The sequence below is a fragment of a genome, unplaced genomic scaffold, assembly GCF_019419815.1.
Source record: "Pyrus x bretschneideri cultivar Hongxiangsu unplaced genomic scaffold, Pyrus_bretschneideri_v1 Contig25, whole genome shotgun sequence".
Classification (NCBI taxonomy): Eukaryota; Viridiplantae; Streptophyta; class Magnoliopsida; order Rosales; family Rosaceae; genus Pyrus; species Pyrus x bretschneideri.
The window spans coordinates 2,582,233-2,598,555 of NW_025999557.1; the positions used below are offsets into that span (position 1 = coordinate 2,582,233).

At 34.1% G+C, this 16,323-nt stretch overlaps 1 protein-coding gene and 1 long non-coding RNA gene across 2 annotated transcripts; one reads left to right on the plus strand and one right to left on the minus strand.

Annotated features, from left to right (window-relative positions):
• Nucleotides 1-174: 174 nt before the first annotated feature.
• On the plus strand, nucleotides 175-13,712 carry LOC103949974 (probable leucine-rich repeat receptor-like serine/threonine-protein kinase At3g14840). The gene is made up of 24 exons (XM_048586901.1): nucleotides 175-479; nucleotides 862-1,042; nucleotides 4,955-5,026; nucleotides 5,175-5,243; nucleotides 5,522-5,593; nucleotides 5,696-5,767; nucleotides 5,898-5,969; nucleotides 6,081-6,152; nucleotides 6,240-6,311; nucleotides 6,397-6,468; nucleotides 6,553-6,624; nucleotides 6,840-6,911; nucleotides 7,297-7,353; nucleotides 7,972-8,031; nucleotides 8,118-8,153; nucleotides 8,292-8,332; nucleotides 8,436-8,821; nucleotides 8,977-9,172; nucleotides 11,121-11,261; nucleotides 11,618-11,736; nucleotides 11,864-12,074; nucleotides 12,192-12,429; nucleotides 12,707-12,857; nucleotides 12,997-13,712. Exons 1-24 carry the CDS (start codon nucleotides 377-379, stop codon nucleotides 13,390-13,392), a joined length of 3,033 nt encoding a protein of 1,010 aa, XP_048442858.1. The 5' UTR covers nucleotides 175-376; the 3' UTR covers nucleotides 13,393-13,712.
• Nucleotides 9,651-11,138, minus strand: LOC125478593. Its single transcript, XR_007259400.1, has 3 exons — nucleotides 10,258-11,138; nucleotides 9,997-10,020; nucleotides 9,651-9,846 (listed from the first exon to the last, which is right to left on the minus strand). It is a non-coding gene; the product is annotated as an uncharacterized LOC125478593 (long non-coding RNA).
• Nucleotides 13,713-16,323: the final 2,611 nt, after the last annotated feature.

The following is a 16,323-nucleotide window of genomic DNA, read 5'->3' on the forward strand; positions in this document are numbered from 1 at the left end:
CAAGTAATTTATGTAAATGTATCTTTAATTATATAAATAATTAAATAAAAATAAATAGAGTAAGTGGTTGGGAATAATTTTTTTTTCCTTTCTTGTTTGGTCTTTGGTTTTAAGGGCAAGTAAGCTAAGACAAGTCATTGACTTCCGTTTCTGTCCTTCGAGGGGCCACTCCTTCCCTCCTCTCAAGTGAATAAAAAGCTGTAATTCAGACTCATTCTCCTCACAAATCTTTCCTTCTTCGCTACTCTCACAAATTTTCAGACATACAATCCAACAACTTCCAAAACCTCTCAACATATTCCATCCAGCTAGCTGCGCAAACTGATCCTTTTGTCTCTGGTTTTCTCTTCAAATGTGAAAGACTTTGCCTAGAAAAATGATGAATATGTTCTTCCCTCGACTTCTTCCTCATTCTCTTTTCTTTGTAGCTTGCTTTGTAACTTTTGCCTTTGGAGCTGCTCGATTGCCAAATGATGAAGGTACGAGTAATTCACCTCAATATCTCTATGTCAAAGATCTTCCTTTGTTTCATTCTATAAATGATAGTTATAAGTTCGTTTGATAATTTTTTAATTTTCAATTCTTTTTGAGTTTTCAAAATTTGGTTTGGGTTGATTTTGATTCTCAGTTTACATTCTTCCGAGAAGTGAAAACAGTTACCAATGAACTAAAAATTAAAAATTAAAAATTAAAATGGTTATCAAATGAACCTTAGGTAAACAGATATTTGCGTGAACTTGGTAGAAACTTTCAATCATATAAGGTGCACTCTGTAGTTCTTGTCTAGCATCAAAATTTTTTTTTTTACTATTTTGTTGAGCACAATGTTAATTTGTTGCCTTTTATTTTGCGTATATGCAGTGCAAACTTTGGAAGCCATAGCAAAGGCATTGGGGAAGAAGGGCTGGGATTTCAGTGGAGACCCAGATCCATGCAGCGGCCAACTTCCATGGACTAATCCAAGCGCAGCCAAAGGATTTGAGAATGCCATCAACTGTACTTGCTCCGACAAAAACTCCACCGTCTGCCATATTACAAGCATGTAAACCTCTCTCTCTCTCTCTCTCTCTCTCTCTCTCTCTCTCTCTCTCTCTCAAAAACAAGCATTCCCGACTCAGAACTGAGTGAGATTAAAGGGTAAACTGCCAATTTAGTCCCTGAATTATCACCTTAGTGAAAATTAGGTCTCTAAACTATTTTTTCAGAAAAATTAGTCCCTAAATTATAAGAATCTGCCAAATACATCCCTAATGATATTCGAAGCTACTATATTCAATTTTCCATCAATTTAAGTCACGTTACTTGCATGTAATACATATTGGATAATAGATTGGTTATTTTTCATAAAGAAATAGTGTATGGAGTTAACTTTGGAGGATAAATTGGTAGTTTTTCAAAAAGAAATAGTGTAAGTTAACTTTTGAGGGTAAATTAGACATTAAATTCGCAACCTATATAAAAAGTTAAGGACTTATAGACGAGAAAATGATGATGTTACTCTAAAGTGTGTCAAGTAACTTAAGTTGATCAAAAATTGAATAAAATAGCTTTAAATATACTAGTAGGGATGAAATTAGCAATTTCTAATGAATTTAGGGACTTATTTTACCGAAAAAATAATTTAGGGACCTAATTTTCACTAAGGTGATAGTTCATGGACTAGATTGGCACTTCACCTGAGATTAAATATAGGCGTCTCATTTTTTTAATTTCGATGATTAAATATCGGTTCTTTTTAAGAATTTGATTAAATATTTTTTACACAATTTTATTAGAGGTACATTTGATTATATTGGTGCATTTGATTTTATGGTACATTTTATTTCTTGGTACATTTAGAATCCAAATTTCTTTTTTTTTTTTTTATATAAGTATTAATGACTTTGTTCTTTTTTATGAAAGAAGAGACTAATTAAATATAATAACTGAAATGAAAAGTTATTTTTCGGTGATATTGATGAATTACTTAAATTAATGTTTTTAATAAAACTACGAATTTGAATCACATTATAACTAGTTCATTGTGAGACTTAGAGCATTCCTCCACCCCTATCGTTTGTTAAAAATAAATAAGTAAAAAAATAATGCCGCGAATTTAAAATTCCTAGATTGTAGGAAATTAGTTGTTAGCTAGTTTAAGTGATTATATATTAAATGAATAAATAAAATGCTAAGTTGGCAATTGATGAACGCATCTTCATAAAATTTTGTAAAAGAACATATGTTTAATCTAAAAAAGTTGGAAAAAAAATGCAGGAGATTCTAATTACTCTTTTTTTTTTTTCATCATAGAGAACATATCGTTAATATATATATATATATGTATGAATAATTGTATGTTTGTTTAGTTCTCTTGTTTGAGACCCGTTGTGAATATAAAATGTTACTGTACAACGGAAAGAGTTGGAAAAAAGTTGTTAATAATAGATTACCGAGCGAAATAGATGATTCTTTGTTTTCAATTTATTTGACACATAATATGCACATGAGATTATAGCGTTAATAAACACCAATTTAAGCACTTAATGTGTCACTTAGTCTTTTTTTACTTGTAAGTGAGAGGTTTTAAGTTTGATTCTCACCAAAGGTGTATTTGAACCATATTATTACTAACTCAATGTGAGGTTTAGCCCACTTTCTCATGTAGATAATATTGTTTATTAAAAAAAAAAAAAACTTAATGTGATAAACATAACATAAGTTGGAAAATAAACGTTGGGTTATATAGAATTGTCATTGATTAACTTATTTCTTAAGCCATTAAAATTGCTCATTATATTTTTCTTTTCTGGATAAACAGTTTGCTCGTTGTGTGTGTGTGTGTGTTTTTTATTTATGAAAAGATAGTTTTGCTCGTTGTGTTTTGAACGAATTCCATCTCATGATATATAGAACTATTAAGAGAAAAAGAAAGAAACAGTTGAGAAAATAAAGAAAAAGCAAAGTACGGATTAGGCGCCTTTGTTGTGAAAGGTTGAGAAGGATAAGATCAAAGTTTTTCAGTCTTTGTTATAAGAATAACATTAAAAGAAAAAAAAAGAAAGGTTTACGTCCACGTACCATCCAGTGACATTGTATAATATCTACATGAAAACTTTTTTAGGGCAATGAAATTCAATGAGCAGAAAATTTTGTAACTATTCGGTATTCAAGTGAATAATTTAAGTGTTATAAAATAGGTGAGGGAATACGAAAAAAAAAAGAAAAATCATTCTCTATGTGTAATATGATATTTGGTATGCCGCTTGAAAAAATCCCTTCTCAATGAGTGTTTTCTCCTACAAAAAAAATTAACTATGCATGTAAGAGAGGAGAATAACTTACATTGAACAATTTTTTTTATTAAACAAAGCTTCATATAAACACAGCTTTATAAAATTTACGTTGATTCATATATTTAATACGTGTAAATTTTTCTTAGCGTGATATATATTATTATATTAAAAAAAATTCGTTTTATTTATTTATTTATGACCCCACGTCTATTTGCCATAAGGATCAATCAAATTCACTAAATGTCCCCAAACCTAACCCCATGCCCATGAAACCTCCAAAATAAAGTACGAATTATAAGGCCTAGTGTGGGCCTCAGCGAGTTGTCTATTGGCAACTTGGCACGTCGTATTCACTCATTGAACCTTATGTCGGCCAAGTAGCTAGGCCAATTGATTCCAGTTGGATCTGAGGGATGTTAGTTTAATAGCACAGTCGAGCTCGTTTGTTTCTTTATGATTTTCTCACGCCCCGACCCTAGCTTTTGAGAGAATTTTTAATGCTTCGAGAATATGGTCCGGTATATTAAGTATTATAATATAAGTATTTGGATACATGAAATTTTTTTGTACCACTTGAATTACGACACTTAGTATATAGAACATTTTTCCTAACACACTGAAAATTTTGCCTAGGTTCGTGGCGTAAAAATTTTGAAGCTTTATTGTGTATGTGAAGTAAGTAAATGTTGCTACTGTTTAGAGCTATGAAAAGTGACTAGCACTCATCTTTTTCTCTTCATGCACACTGTTAAATTCTGTATTTGACGAAATAAGGGGCATAAATAAAAATAAAATTGAATCAAATTTCTTAGAACTATAAACTATTCTTGACTTGCAAGTCAGGATTGAAAATTTCGATTTCGATCAATTCAGTTTTTGTTGGAACAAAATTATGATGAAAATTGGTATACATCTTAAAATTCCCAAATGGGCTTATGGCCGCCTTACACTAGAACGGGCTTAGCCGTCCGTACACTAGTTGGGTTTCCATCTCCCAATACTTTACCCCTCCAGATTTTTTATTTTTTCTTCAACCCGCAACCAATTGGAAGTTTTTATTGATCTAATAAGAACTTCTTGTGCCTTGAAATTCAAGAAACGTTCAACCCTACCATGTACAGCAATTCAACTTATCTGTAAAATCGAGTTATGGTATGTGGCCAATTTGCTCAATTTCTATAACAATGTGTTTCTGATCTGGTTATGAGCCAGCATAGATGTTCCATGGCATGCTGAGTTGTTAGGACTTGGTATTACCGCTGTGCTGTATTTAGGCTTGGTTCTTGCATACTTGATCAACGTATAATTGAACGTAGTCACCATGATTCTTGTATACTTATTATACACATACAGCTCTGTATCGACAAAGTTATTAGTTACAAAGTTAATGAAAGAATGATTCACAGTGTGCTTGTAACAAATACACATTTACCGTTTGTGTAATTCCTCAAGTTTTATTATTTCTAAAGAACATTGGACATTTTCCTTCGGTTTTAAAGTAAGAAAACCAGTTCCCTCTTCCTATTTAATTCCCTGACCAAAAGTAAGCATTTTCTGTGATAAATTAGTGTTTTACCTGTTCTGTGGCAACTTTTCCTTTTAGTCACAGTATAGATGCATAGTGGATATCTGTTAATTTGCAACTAATCTTTGAAACTCTGTTTTCCGATGAAACACAGAGTTCTAAAAGCCCAAGATTTGCAAGGAACACTCCCACCAGAGCTGGTAAATCTCGCCTATCTTCAAGAAATGTAAGCACATTTTAACCCCTCCAAGTTTACATTATTTAAAGTAAAATAACTATGTGTCGTGTAAATGGTTTATTCTAATTTCATATATAGCTTATCTTTATTTATGTTGTCAGTGAGACAATAACTGGTTTCTTTCTTTCTCCTTCAGCGACCTCACCCGCAACTACCTGAGCGGTACCATCCCTCCAGAATGGAGCTCTCTTCCACTTCTGAACATGTACTGTCTTCTCTCAAACTGCATGCATTTTTGTGTTTGATGTTCATGTCATGTTCTTATTGCTTTATTTGGTCACTCCAATGTTCTTCAGCCATTTCTTTCTTAAACTATGAATCTACTACATTGGGTTTTGTTCATGATGATGGGCTTCCGTGGTCATGAGGCATTTGAATCATAAATTTTGAATCGAACACATGGGGGTGTATTGACGAACATGTTAATGTTATTGATCCACTTGCTTGATAAAAGTGATCTTAAGACTACAGTTTTTGATGCAGATCCCTTGTTGGAAATCGTTTGACAGGTTCTATCCCCAAAGAGCTCGGAAACATCACCACTCTGCAGAGTTTGTGAGTGTTGATTGCGCATTTGTTTCTTGCTTACCCCATTTGATTCTATGATGATCCTTAATGATGTTTTTTTAATCAATGGAATTGAATTTGTTTGTATAGGGACATCAGTTTCAATAATTTCTCTGGACCTCTCCCTCGGGAGCTTGGATCTTGGGCCAACATAGAAAGAATGTAAGAGCCCTGTTCAAATTTTACCGTGTTAAAAAGTATTTGGTTTATTTGGAATTTTCTTTCTTGTAGACAAATTCTGGATGTTTTCACCAGTAAATCATCTACTTCTTTATATCTGTTTCATACTTAGGTTGCTTTCCTCAAACAACTTTAGCGGGGAGTTGCCAAAAACATTTGCAAAGCTTACCAAAATAAAGGACTTGTAAGCTTCTGTGGTTCTTTCTTCTTAAAGGTTTCCTGAGCACTCATACAATTTTTTTATTGCTTTCTGATACTAATTCGTAGTATTTTCCCTTTTTCAATCATTATGCAGTCGGGTTAGTGACAGTCACTTTTCCGGGCAGATACCTGATTTTATTGGGAACTGGACAAATCTTGAAAAACTGTGAGTGTTTTTCTTTTGTGTATCATATTTCTGCTATTTGATTCTGAATATTATCACTAATTCATATGTTATGACTCATTGAAACAGATTGATTCAGGCTAGCGGTTTGACAGGGCCAATTCCTTCTGGCATTTCTCTTTTGACAAACTTAACTGACTTGTTAGTCTATCTCGTCTCTGTTTATAAATCCAAAACGATTAGTGAAATGCGAAGTTTATGTTCATGGCCCAATTTTAACATGCAGGAGAATCACTGACTTGAGTGGACCTGAATCACCCATTCCAAAGCTCGATAAGATGAAAAACATGAAGACACTGTGAGTTAATGGTTCCATGACACAAAATTTCCGTCTGTACCGGAAGTCTTCTATAAACTCAAAGCTTTGGTGTTTCTGTTGCAGGATGTTGAGAAGTTGCAACCTTACTGGACAGTTACCTCCATTTCTTGAGAAAATGAAAAAATTGAAAACTTTGTAAGCACAAATGTCTTAGTCCCTATTTTTTCCGTTGTCAAATAAAAAAATTTCTTCTAGATGTGATTCTACTACTTCAAGGATTATTGACGTGACTTAGACGATGTTGAGCGGACTTTATGCTTCTGTATTTATTAAGAGAACATCTCTTTCAGAAGTCATTTCCCTCTCTGCAGGGAGCACATCTAAATTGCATTTGCTATTTGTTTGTGCAGAGACCTCAGCTTTAACAAGCTGACCGGAGATATTCCAGACAGCTTTTCTAGTCTAGCAAAAGTGGATTATATGTAAGCAATTGGAATGACCAATCTAGTCTTTCTTACTTGAAATTCACGCAGACATTCTTCAGTGGTCTTGTTACCCCCCCAGCCTGACAAGCTGGAAATATTTCAAATCACGATTACTATAATTATGAGTCACAGGCTATACTGCAATGAAAATGAAAACGGCTCTTCTGCTCAGAAATGAAATGTTTAGTTTATTCATTAGAGTCATTAATACTCATGCAATTAACTGACATAAGGTGATCACCCTTAGGTGTGTCTTTCAAATGGAAGTAATGATCTAATGCACCCAGAGTTGGCAAACTCAAATTTTCAGACCTTTACAAAGAAATTCCTAAGAACAAACACTATATTCTTTACTGAGTTTTTCTGTATTCATTATTTTTAGATTCTTAACTGGAAACTTGTTGACTGGACCTGTACCTGCTTGGCCGAAAAAAAACGTGTAAGCTTCTCTTCCAAATGCTAAGGAAATTTATGCTGTTTTTTTTTTTTTTTTTACTAATATAGATATAAAACTATTATATTAAAAACTTCATTCGAACCGTGTTAATGCCTACCTCTTTCTCCTCACCCTTGTTTCCTTTTGTACTGACATACTACATCTGGAAAAGAATTTGTTAGTGCTTCTTTGATTCTGGTTTATGAAACCTCAATGAATATGAGGACTGGGAGGAAGATGATTAATAATGAAAATGAAAGGATGAAGAAAATCACACAGAATGTAGGTCCTCGCTGCTCTGCAGAACACAGTCGAGGAAAATCCTTCTTAATTTGACATTCTCCCACTCTCTCTCTCTCACACAAGTCGTGCAAAGAGAATATTACCATTAGCAAAACACAGCCGGATCCTTGGACATCACAAAGTGATCTCAACCACACATCTAACTATATTCTAGGATCATCACACATGGCATTATTTGCCTTACATCTTTGAACCTCACACTTGGCAGTGTTACAACTCAAGTGAATGCACACTTAAGCTCATAACTTATTTCACTAAGTCTAATCAGCTAGAGAATTACAATTCAACAGAATTTGCATCATAGCTCTTTTTGTGCAGTGATCTTTCATATAACAACCTCACCATAGGGGATCCAAATTGTCAACCACGAGGCGGCCTGTAAGAATGTCTTCATTAGCTTGAAGTTAATCTGTTTGTGTTATGTGGAGAAAAGCTTAACTTTTCGTTTGTGTTAATTTCTGCAGTAACTTGTTTACAAGCTCGTCAAAAGGCTATAGTTCGTAAGTTCAAATTAATCGTCTCAAAGCATGCACCTATAAATTTACTTTGGTATCCAACGGTGTATTATGTACTAATTTTTTTTGCAACTTCTCATTTATGATTGCTGACAATTTCTGTTCCTTGAATTATTCTATTAGGACAACTGCTTCATGTTTGAAAACTTCAGAGTGTCCAAAACGTAAGCCGAGTTTCTACACAAATAATTACCTTTATTTTCTCGGTTCATTCTTTTTTAGTTTTCCTCCTCAATGCCTACTAATCTCCATTTTCTTTTTTCATAGATTTGTACTCTCTCCATATAAATTGTGGTGGGAAACAAGTTACTGTCCCTGGAGAGAAAGATACAGTATATGATGGTGACACATTTCAAGCTGGACCTTCATCATTTTACCAGAGCACAACAAATTGGGCATTAAGCAGCACCGGTTACTTCCCTGATGACGACCAAACTGCGGACACCTTTATATCGACTAATGAAACTAGACTCTCTATGACCGATCCTCAACTGTACATGAACGCTCGCCTTTCTCCCATCTCTCTAACTTATTTTGGGTTTTGTCTGGGAAATGGAAACTACACTGTAAGCCTCCATTTTGCAGAGATAATGTTTAGAAATGGCTCAACATATAAAAGCTTGGGAAGGCGCATATTCAATATTTACATTCAGGTAACTAATCGCATCCACTTCCATGTATACCAGTGAAATATTCTAATTTTCAACAAGCATTGTTTATATTTTGGTCGATTTGAATGTTAACTTTCACATTTATAATCATGAAATTTAAGCAACTAAATTAGTATATATACATGTATGTATTGCAGGGAAAACTAGAGGAGGAGGACTTCAATATCATGGATGAAGCCCCTGAGTTTGGTGATGTAGTCATAAAGAACTTTACTACTCTTGTAACTAATAATACATTGGAGATTCGTTTATATTGGGCCGGGAAAGGGACGATAGGCATCCCTCTTAGAGGAGTCTATGGTCCTCTTATTTCAGCTATTTCGGTAAACCCAAGTAAGTTTTCACTAATCTGAGCTTCGTCTAATTACTATGTGTTGATCATATGCATTGATATATCTACTAAATTAAGAGATCCGACTTCAGTTCTGCAGGGTTCTTCTTCTTCAATATTTCCTTTCCCTTGTATTTCCGCATAAACTAGAAGCAATCATTTGCTGAAGTATAAAGAAAATCTTAACAAAAAAGTGTAGTTCGAAAAATAAATGAAACCCAAAATTTCTTGATAAAAACTAAAAACTTGAAAGCTTAAGAAAACCCCATGAATCCAACAAAGAAAAGATGCAAACTTTTGCATTGGCAAACCATTCATAAACCAAAAATGATATCTTAAATGAAACCCATGAATCCAACTGAAAAACGCCCAAATTTAAACAAATCAGGACAAACAAAATATCAAACACGATTCATTGTCTCTCTTTGAATTTTAAATCACATGATATATTATCGTCTTAACATTTCATAAACTCATGCATTACATAAAAAATGATATCTATGTTAAAATTACTTGGACTGCTTTATCATGGTTTAAGAAAGCAACCCCAAATCATAGTATCTACATATTCCTTCAGATTATCTAAAACACTAAAACAAAATCCTCACTTCTCACTACATGTTTAAGATACATGAGCCCATACAAACCGCTTCACCGTTCACCTATATCCTCAGTGCTATAAATCCAAATAAAAAAACCAATAAATAAAACTGGCTGCGAACCAACACACACCAACAAAATAAAGATACGCTTGAATTGTTAATCAAATCAACGCACACAAAAAAAAAAAAAAAAAAAATTGCGCGAGAAACAACAGCAAGCATACCCAGCAGCAGCAAGCAGGCACATCCTGTCACACATACACATTGAAATTGAATGCACTTTCATACATGTGTTGTCATAAGGATGCAAATTAATTGCTGCATCTCGTGTTTATTAATTTTTATTCTATAATTAAATATAAATCACATACATACTCCAAAAACAAAAAAGAGAATGCTGGAAAGGAGAAATTAGAAAATCATATTGAAGAGCCTTCCATAGTACATTAATGATCAAACTAATGAATGTGATTTGAGAAACAAACCTCTTTTCGGGTGTGACTGATCACATCCTGCTCTTGCATTGCTGGTTCTACATAATACACAAAACTCACAAAAAGAAAATCTGAACAGAAAAACCATTTGTAAATTGAAAACCTTACTATAATACTTGGTTTTTTTACACAAAAATATACATAAAAATAAAAAACCAGAATCCTAGGTTTTTTTTAGAGAGAGAACTGGAATTGCACAGCTAACCCTCGTTCAGGAGAAGTGGTGGTATTCTTCAGGCTCTCTCTTTCTCTCTCCCTCCATCCCTCTCTGCAAGCTGACAGCTCTCTCTATCTTTTCATAGGTTTTTTTAGAGAGACAAAATTACCCTCCTATCTTTTCCTAATTACCCTCCAACCCAGCCCCAAATCAGATGGCTTTCTTGCAAATAAGGTGAAACCAAGGGGGCATTTTCTTGACTGTAGCCATGAACATGCCAATCCCGCTCCAACTTTAGAATAGATAATGCTTATGTGTTTTTCGTGTTTTACTCCACGTAGTTTGAGACAAGACTTGAGGAAATACTCTCTTAAATTTTCTTATCGCATAATATGTTGTTTTTTTTTTATTGGTAACATGTTGACGCTTTTAAATACAACAAAATTCAACTTCAAGGATTTTTAATATTTACATGGAAACTAACCATTTCACTTGAGGAAACATTAAAAATTTACAACCATCCAAAGAAAGTTTGTTCGAGGGATTACTTCATATACTATCTGCTTATTTAAGGATGCCTCAAAGATTGGGTTCAATCTTCTGTTTCTGTGTGCATTAGATAGTTGGTTGAATAATCCACTCTCATATCAATTACATTTACATTTATTCTAATTTAAGCTACTCTTTCTTTTGGCAGACTTTGTTCCCCCGACAGAATTTTCTATGCCTGTAGGTGCCGTGGTTGGAATTGTGGTTGGAGGAGTCTTCATTATACTACTGATATTTGGTATTCTTTGGAAGAGAGGCCTCCTAGGACGAAAAAAGACATTGGAGGATGGTATTAATTTGCAGTTTATTCTGTTGTACTGGTTTTTCCTTTTTGTTTCTCCATTACTTTTTCTTATCGAACTTTTTTTCGTGACTAAGAACAATATTTGTGCTATTTTTTGCATGGTTCTCTTGCACATTGACGTGCATACACAAGGACAGTAATTATTTAGATATTGAGCTTTCTGGCACTTTGATGTTGCTATAATATATTTATAGTCCAGACTCATGATGCACAATGTCTACCTATGGATCCAATTACTAGTTAAATTCTAGAATCATGTACAAAATATTAAGAACTAAGAATGCTATTGTTCTCAAAGTTTTATTTGACACAATTTCTTATGAGTTTTACTTGTTATACAGATTTGAAGGGTGTGGACCTGCAAACTGGTAAATTTACCTTCAAGCAACTCAAAGATGCCACACACAACTTTGACAAAGCCAATAAGATTGGTGAAGGTGGTTTTGGTTCTGTTTATAAGGTATTCTTCGGAGCCAATATTTATTTATATATTACATTTTTTTTTTCTACTTTGATATTGTCCATTCTAATGAAAGTTAATTTGCTCCATATAGTGATGAGAGTTTGACTATCTTTCTCAACTGTAGGGTGTTCTAGCTAATGGAACCGTAATAGCTGTTAAGCAGCTGTCTTCCAAATCAAAGCAAGGAAATCGTGAATTTGTTAATGAGATTGGCATGATTTCTGCTTTGCAACACCCTCATCTTGTCAGGCTCCACGGATGTTGTATTGAAGGAAATCAACTATTGCTCGTCTATGAGTACCTGGAAAATAATAGCGTCGCTCATGCTTTGTTCAGTAAATATCAATCTCGTTTGCCAAAAGTTTATTTCATTCATACAGTGGGCATAAAAGATCTTATGCACTAAAAATATGTCCTTTACAACTAACATTGTTTAATTTGGCAAATTGAAGGGGAAAAAGAAAGTCATTTGAAGTTGGATTGGTCAACAAGACACAAGATTTGCATTGGTACAGCAAGAGGTTTGGCTTATCTTCATGAGGAATCAAGATTGAAGGTCGTTCATAGAGACATCAAGGCTACTAATGTTCTGCTTGATAAAAATCTTAACCCGAAAATATCTGACTTTGGATTGGCCAAACTTGATGAAGAGGATAATACACACATTAGCACTCGTATTGCTGGAACTTAGTGAGTCCCTACACTTTTATTTATCTTCTTATTCTCTTGTTTTAATCTTTTTCCACCCTGAAAAAAGAAGATAGAGCAAAAGGAAAGTCTCTAACTTACATAATTTTCAACCTAACCAAATCCTTGTTGTTCAAGAAATTTGAAGGGCAGATATGTTCTTGCAATATAGTTGTATTACTGATTATCTCTCTAACTATTGGAAGTATTCAATTAGCAATATTTTTACTAATTATTTTAGCTCAATATGGGTTAATGATATGATTTCATGATATTGCAGTGGATATATGGCGCCCGAATATGCAATGCGGGGTTATCTGACTGATAAAGCAGATGTCTATAGTTTTGGTATTCTTGTATTGGAAATTGTTAGTGGGAGAAACAACACAACTTACCGGAAAAAGGAAGAAAGCTTTTATCTTCTTGATTGGGTAACATGAATCTACTACTTCCTAATTTAACTTTCAAATTTTCTTAATATGCCTTATATGTGTGAAAGTACATTTGAATCGATGAAGTTTAATCCAAAGACAGAATTTATATTGCTTTTGTTACTTCCATTTTTTGTAGGCACGACTTCTAAAAGATCAGGGGAATTTGATGGACCTAGTTGATCCAAGGTTGGGATCAGACTTTAATAAAGAGGAGATGATTGTTGCAATCAATGTGGCTCTCCTTTGTTGCAATGTTACTTCGACAGCTAGGCCTACCATGTCTTCAGTTGTGAGCATGCTCGAAGGAAAGACTGTTGTTCATGAGTTGGTCTCGAATCCAAATGCACAGAGTATTAAGATTAATGCAATGACGAAACATTTTCAATCTAGTTTTGGAAGGGGCACAGGCGAGAAACAGATAGAAATGGGGTCAACTGAAGGGCCATGGACTGCTTCGTCTGCGTCTGCTCACGATCTATATCCCGTCAATCCTGATTCAGATTACTGGGAGAACAGAAGCAAGAGAACTTGAGTTGCACGGTTATCAGTTTGACTCAACCTTAGCACACTCAAACATATCAGCTAATTAATCATTTGTATTTCCTTTATAACTATTTGTTGGTGTGAATCAACCATATAGTTTGGGAATGTGATCATATGATTGATTCCTTGTATAATTGGAATTTTTATTTCCTATTTTATAGGACCTCTTGTACCACGATCATTGGGAGTGGTACTAAGAGGAGAGGGTTATATTATGTGGATGAAGTGGTAATGGGCCGAGTCAACCAAGTCTGCAGTGGTCACAATAACAATATCAAGTAAATTTGGCTATGACATCGTCACTTAGGACATGCATCCTTCGTTATTTAGAAAAAAAAAAAAATACTTTTGTCTTTATTTAATGGTGTTTCAAACTCTGATTTTCAATATAATGATTGCATTCTTGCAAAAAGTCATCGTACTTCTTATCATTTGAGTTTCAATAAAAGAATAGTGCCTTTTGAGTTAATTCATTCAGATATCTGGGGCCTTCACCAATAGCAACTCACCATGGTATTCGTTAGTATGTTAAGTTTGTCGATAATTACACTGGAATGACTTGGCTCTATATTATGAAACAAAAGATTGATGTTGGGCAAATCTTTCAATTGTTTTATCGCATGATTGGAAGTCAAATTTCCCTTTTGTCCTGTCAAAGTTCTTTTAGGGTTTAATAGCCAACTACCATCCACCCATAAGCAATTTTATGTCATCATGGATGTCACATTTTTCGAAACAGAGATGTTCGTCATCACTAATCAAACCACTCTACTCTTCAGCGGGAGTTGCGTAGTACAAATGAAGAATATGGTGGGTTTGATGTCCCACTTGAACGGGACAGCTCAGGACAGCTCAGGCAGCCCATCTGATGGATCTGGGCCCGACAACAGTTCTGGAGAGACTGAGATGGCAGATTTAGATTTCAGCAATAATTCAGGCTGAGTTTCAAGAGGAGTGGGCCACGACATTAATTCATGCAAGCCAGCATGTAGCCCAGTAATGGACCATAGCACACCGATCCAAATAAGCCCAGAAATGGGCCACGATACCACTAGTCAAACAGGGCAAATTCCAACCCACCTTTGCTTTTGATTTGAGTGTTGGTGAAGAAGTCCAAGTCGTGTAAGATTAATTTCGAACTACGTTTATTTTGCCGTCTGTCACTCTGTGCCATTCGCTTGCTTAATGTGGACGTGCACTTAATTTCATGCATGGTTTTTTTTTTTTGAAGTTTTTCCTTTTGATTTCTTTTATATCTTTATGTAAGTGTCGGATTGTCTGAAGAATATGACTTTTTTCTTTAATTTATTGTGTTGCCGGTTTAAACGCTCCGATCTTTATATTGTAACTTAGATTATTAATAATAAGATCAATTGTAATAAATAAATAAATAAATTAAAAAATATATATATATAAATATATTCTCAAATCAGAAAAAGGGCTATTTTTTTCGTTTTCAGATGGTGTTGGACACAATTTATTTCTTAGAAACTTGACATGAACAACACAGTTAAGCTAATAGATAAATTTGAGACACAAATATGGATTTCTTTTCTAATAAGTTCGTCACTTAGACATTCTACATAATTAACATTTAAATAGGTGGCCAAATTATATCCTAAAGATGTTGATATATTAAATACATGTAAATATTGTAGTCAAATTCATATTTTTATCACAGATGGTCCATGAAATTGACAAATGCATCAAAATGATACCTGAAATTGAAAATTGATCAATGTCGTCTGTGAATATGGAGATTGTTGTCGGTGGCTGAGTTCAAAGAAGGAGAAGATGAGGATTGTTAGTTTGTTGTTTTTCTTCATTTTACCTTTTAAAATTTTTGAAACACTTTCTTTAATCCATGTGTAATCAGATTATTAGAGTGCAGAATCTTATGTGTGTCACATCAACACATAATAGATTTTTTTAACAGAATTTAGATAGAAGACAACATTGATTTGCAACATCTATATTCAGGGATAGAATTTAGATAGAACACAATTTGCAGAGAAATTCCCGTGTAACAAAACAGATCCATCAAGGATCTTACCATGTAAGGTAGACCAACCGCAAATATGTTGAAAGAAGAAAATCAATGACAAAATCCAGCGTATCAGAAGGTAAATTTGGAAAGTTTCTGACCGAACTCGCCTGATCCAAAGCCCTATAACCTAGGGAGAAGACAAAACCTTGCAAAAGAGGCAATGAAGAACAAGCCTAGCACAAGAAGGCTAGGGAGTAAAAGCTCTCCACATAAATACGGGAGACAGGCCCTATAGTCCTAGGACTCCTTGTCAAAATTAGGCTTGGGTGAGTGGTTTTTCGAAGGGACAAGGATCGTCTACCCTTCCGTGCCCTCTTGTTTGTGTGGTCACGGTTAAGTCATATCAATATTTTATATGAAAGAGATTAGAAAAGCATTATATGAGCATCACAAAAACATATGAGAGTCGAGAGTGATTTTTAAATCCTTACTTGGTTTAAGTCATTTACAAATTTTTTTTACATGTCTTTTACAATGCTTATACGGTGTTTTTGTAATCTCTCGTATCTAGCATTTTATAATTCATTTTTTACTAATTCGGTCTATAAGTTCACAGGGCTAGAATCCTTCTCCCAAACATAGCTCAAAGGACTCACGCCCTCCAAAATATAGACAACAATTGACACAAGTTTTTGTGTTGTAGTGAATTATTATTACATGCGCTGATGCAGATATTAATATGTAGATAAATTATGGGAAGTGAATTCTATATGCTTCTTTTCGTTGCACTCTCTTTTCATTTTTTTTTATTTGAATTGAATTTAGAAGAATTCAGAAAACAAAGTAGCCCAAAAATGATCTATGTGAAAATTATTTCTATAAACTCTGTACACATACGCACACAAAACAATTAATGATGTTCCATACCAAGTT

What these genes read in the sequence shown, in the direction of transcription:
- LOC103949974 (XM_048586901.1), top strand. Translation starts at nt 377, where the DNA reads ATGATGAATATGTTCTTCCCTCGACTTCTTCCTCATTCTCTTTTCTTT. An exon ending in GTCTGCCATATTACAAGCAT is followed by an intron (nt 1,043 to 4,954) that starts GTAAACCTCTCT and finishes GATGAAACACAG; the next exon opens with AGTTCTAAAAGCCCAAGATT. An exon ending in TCGTCAAAAGGCTATAGTTC is followed by an intron (nt 8,154 to 8,291) that starts GTAAGTTCAAAT and finishes TTATTCTATTAG; the next exon opens with GACAACTGCTTCATGTTTGA.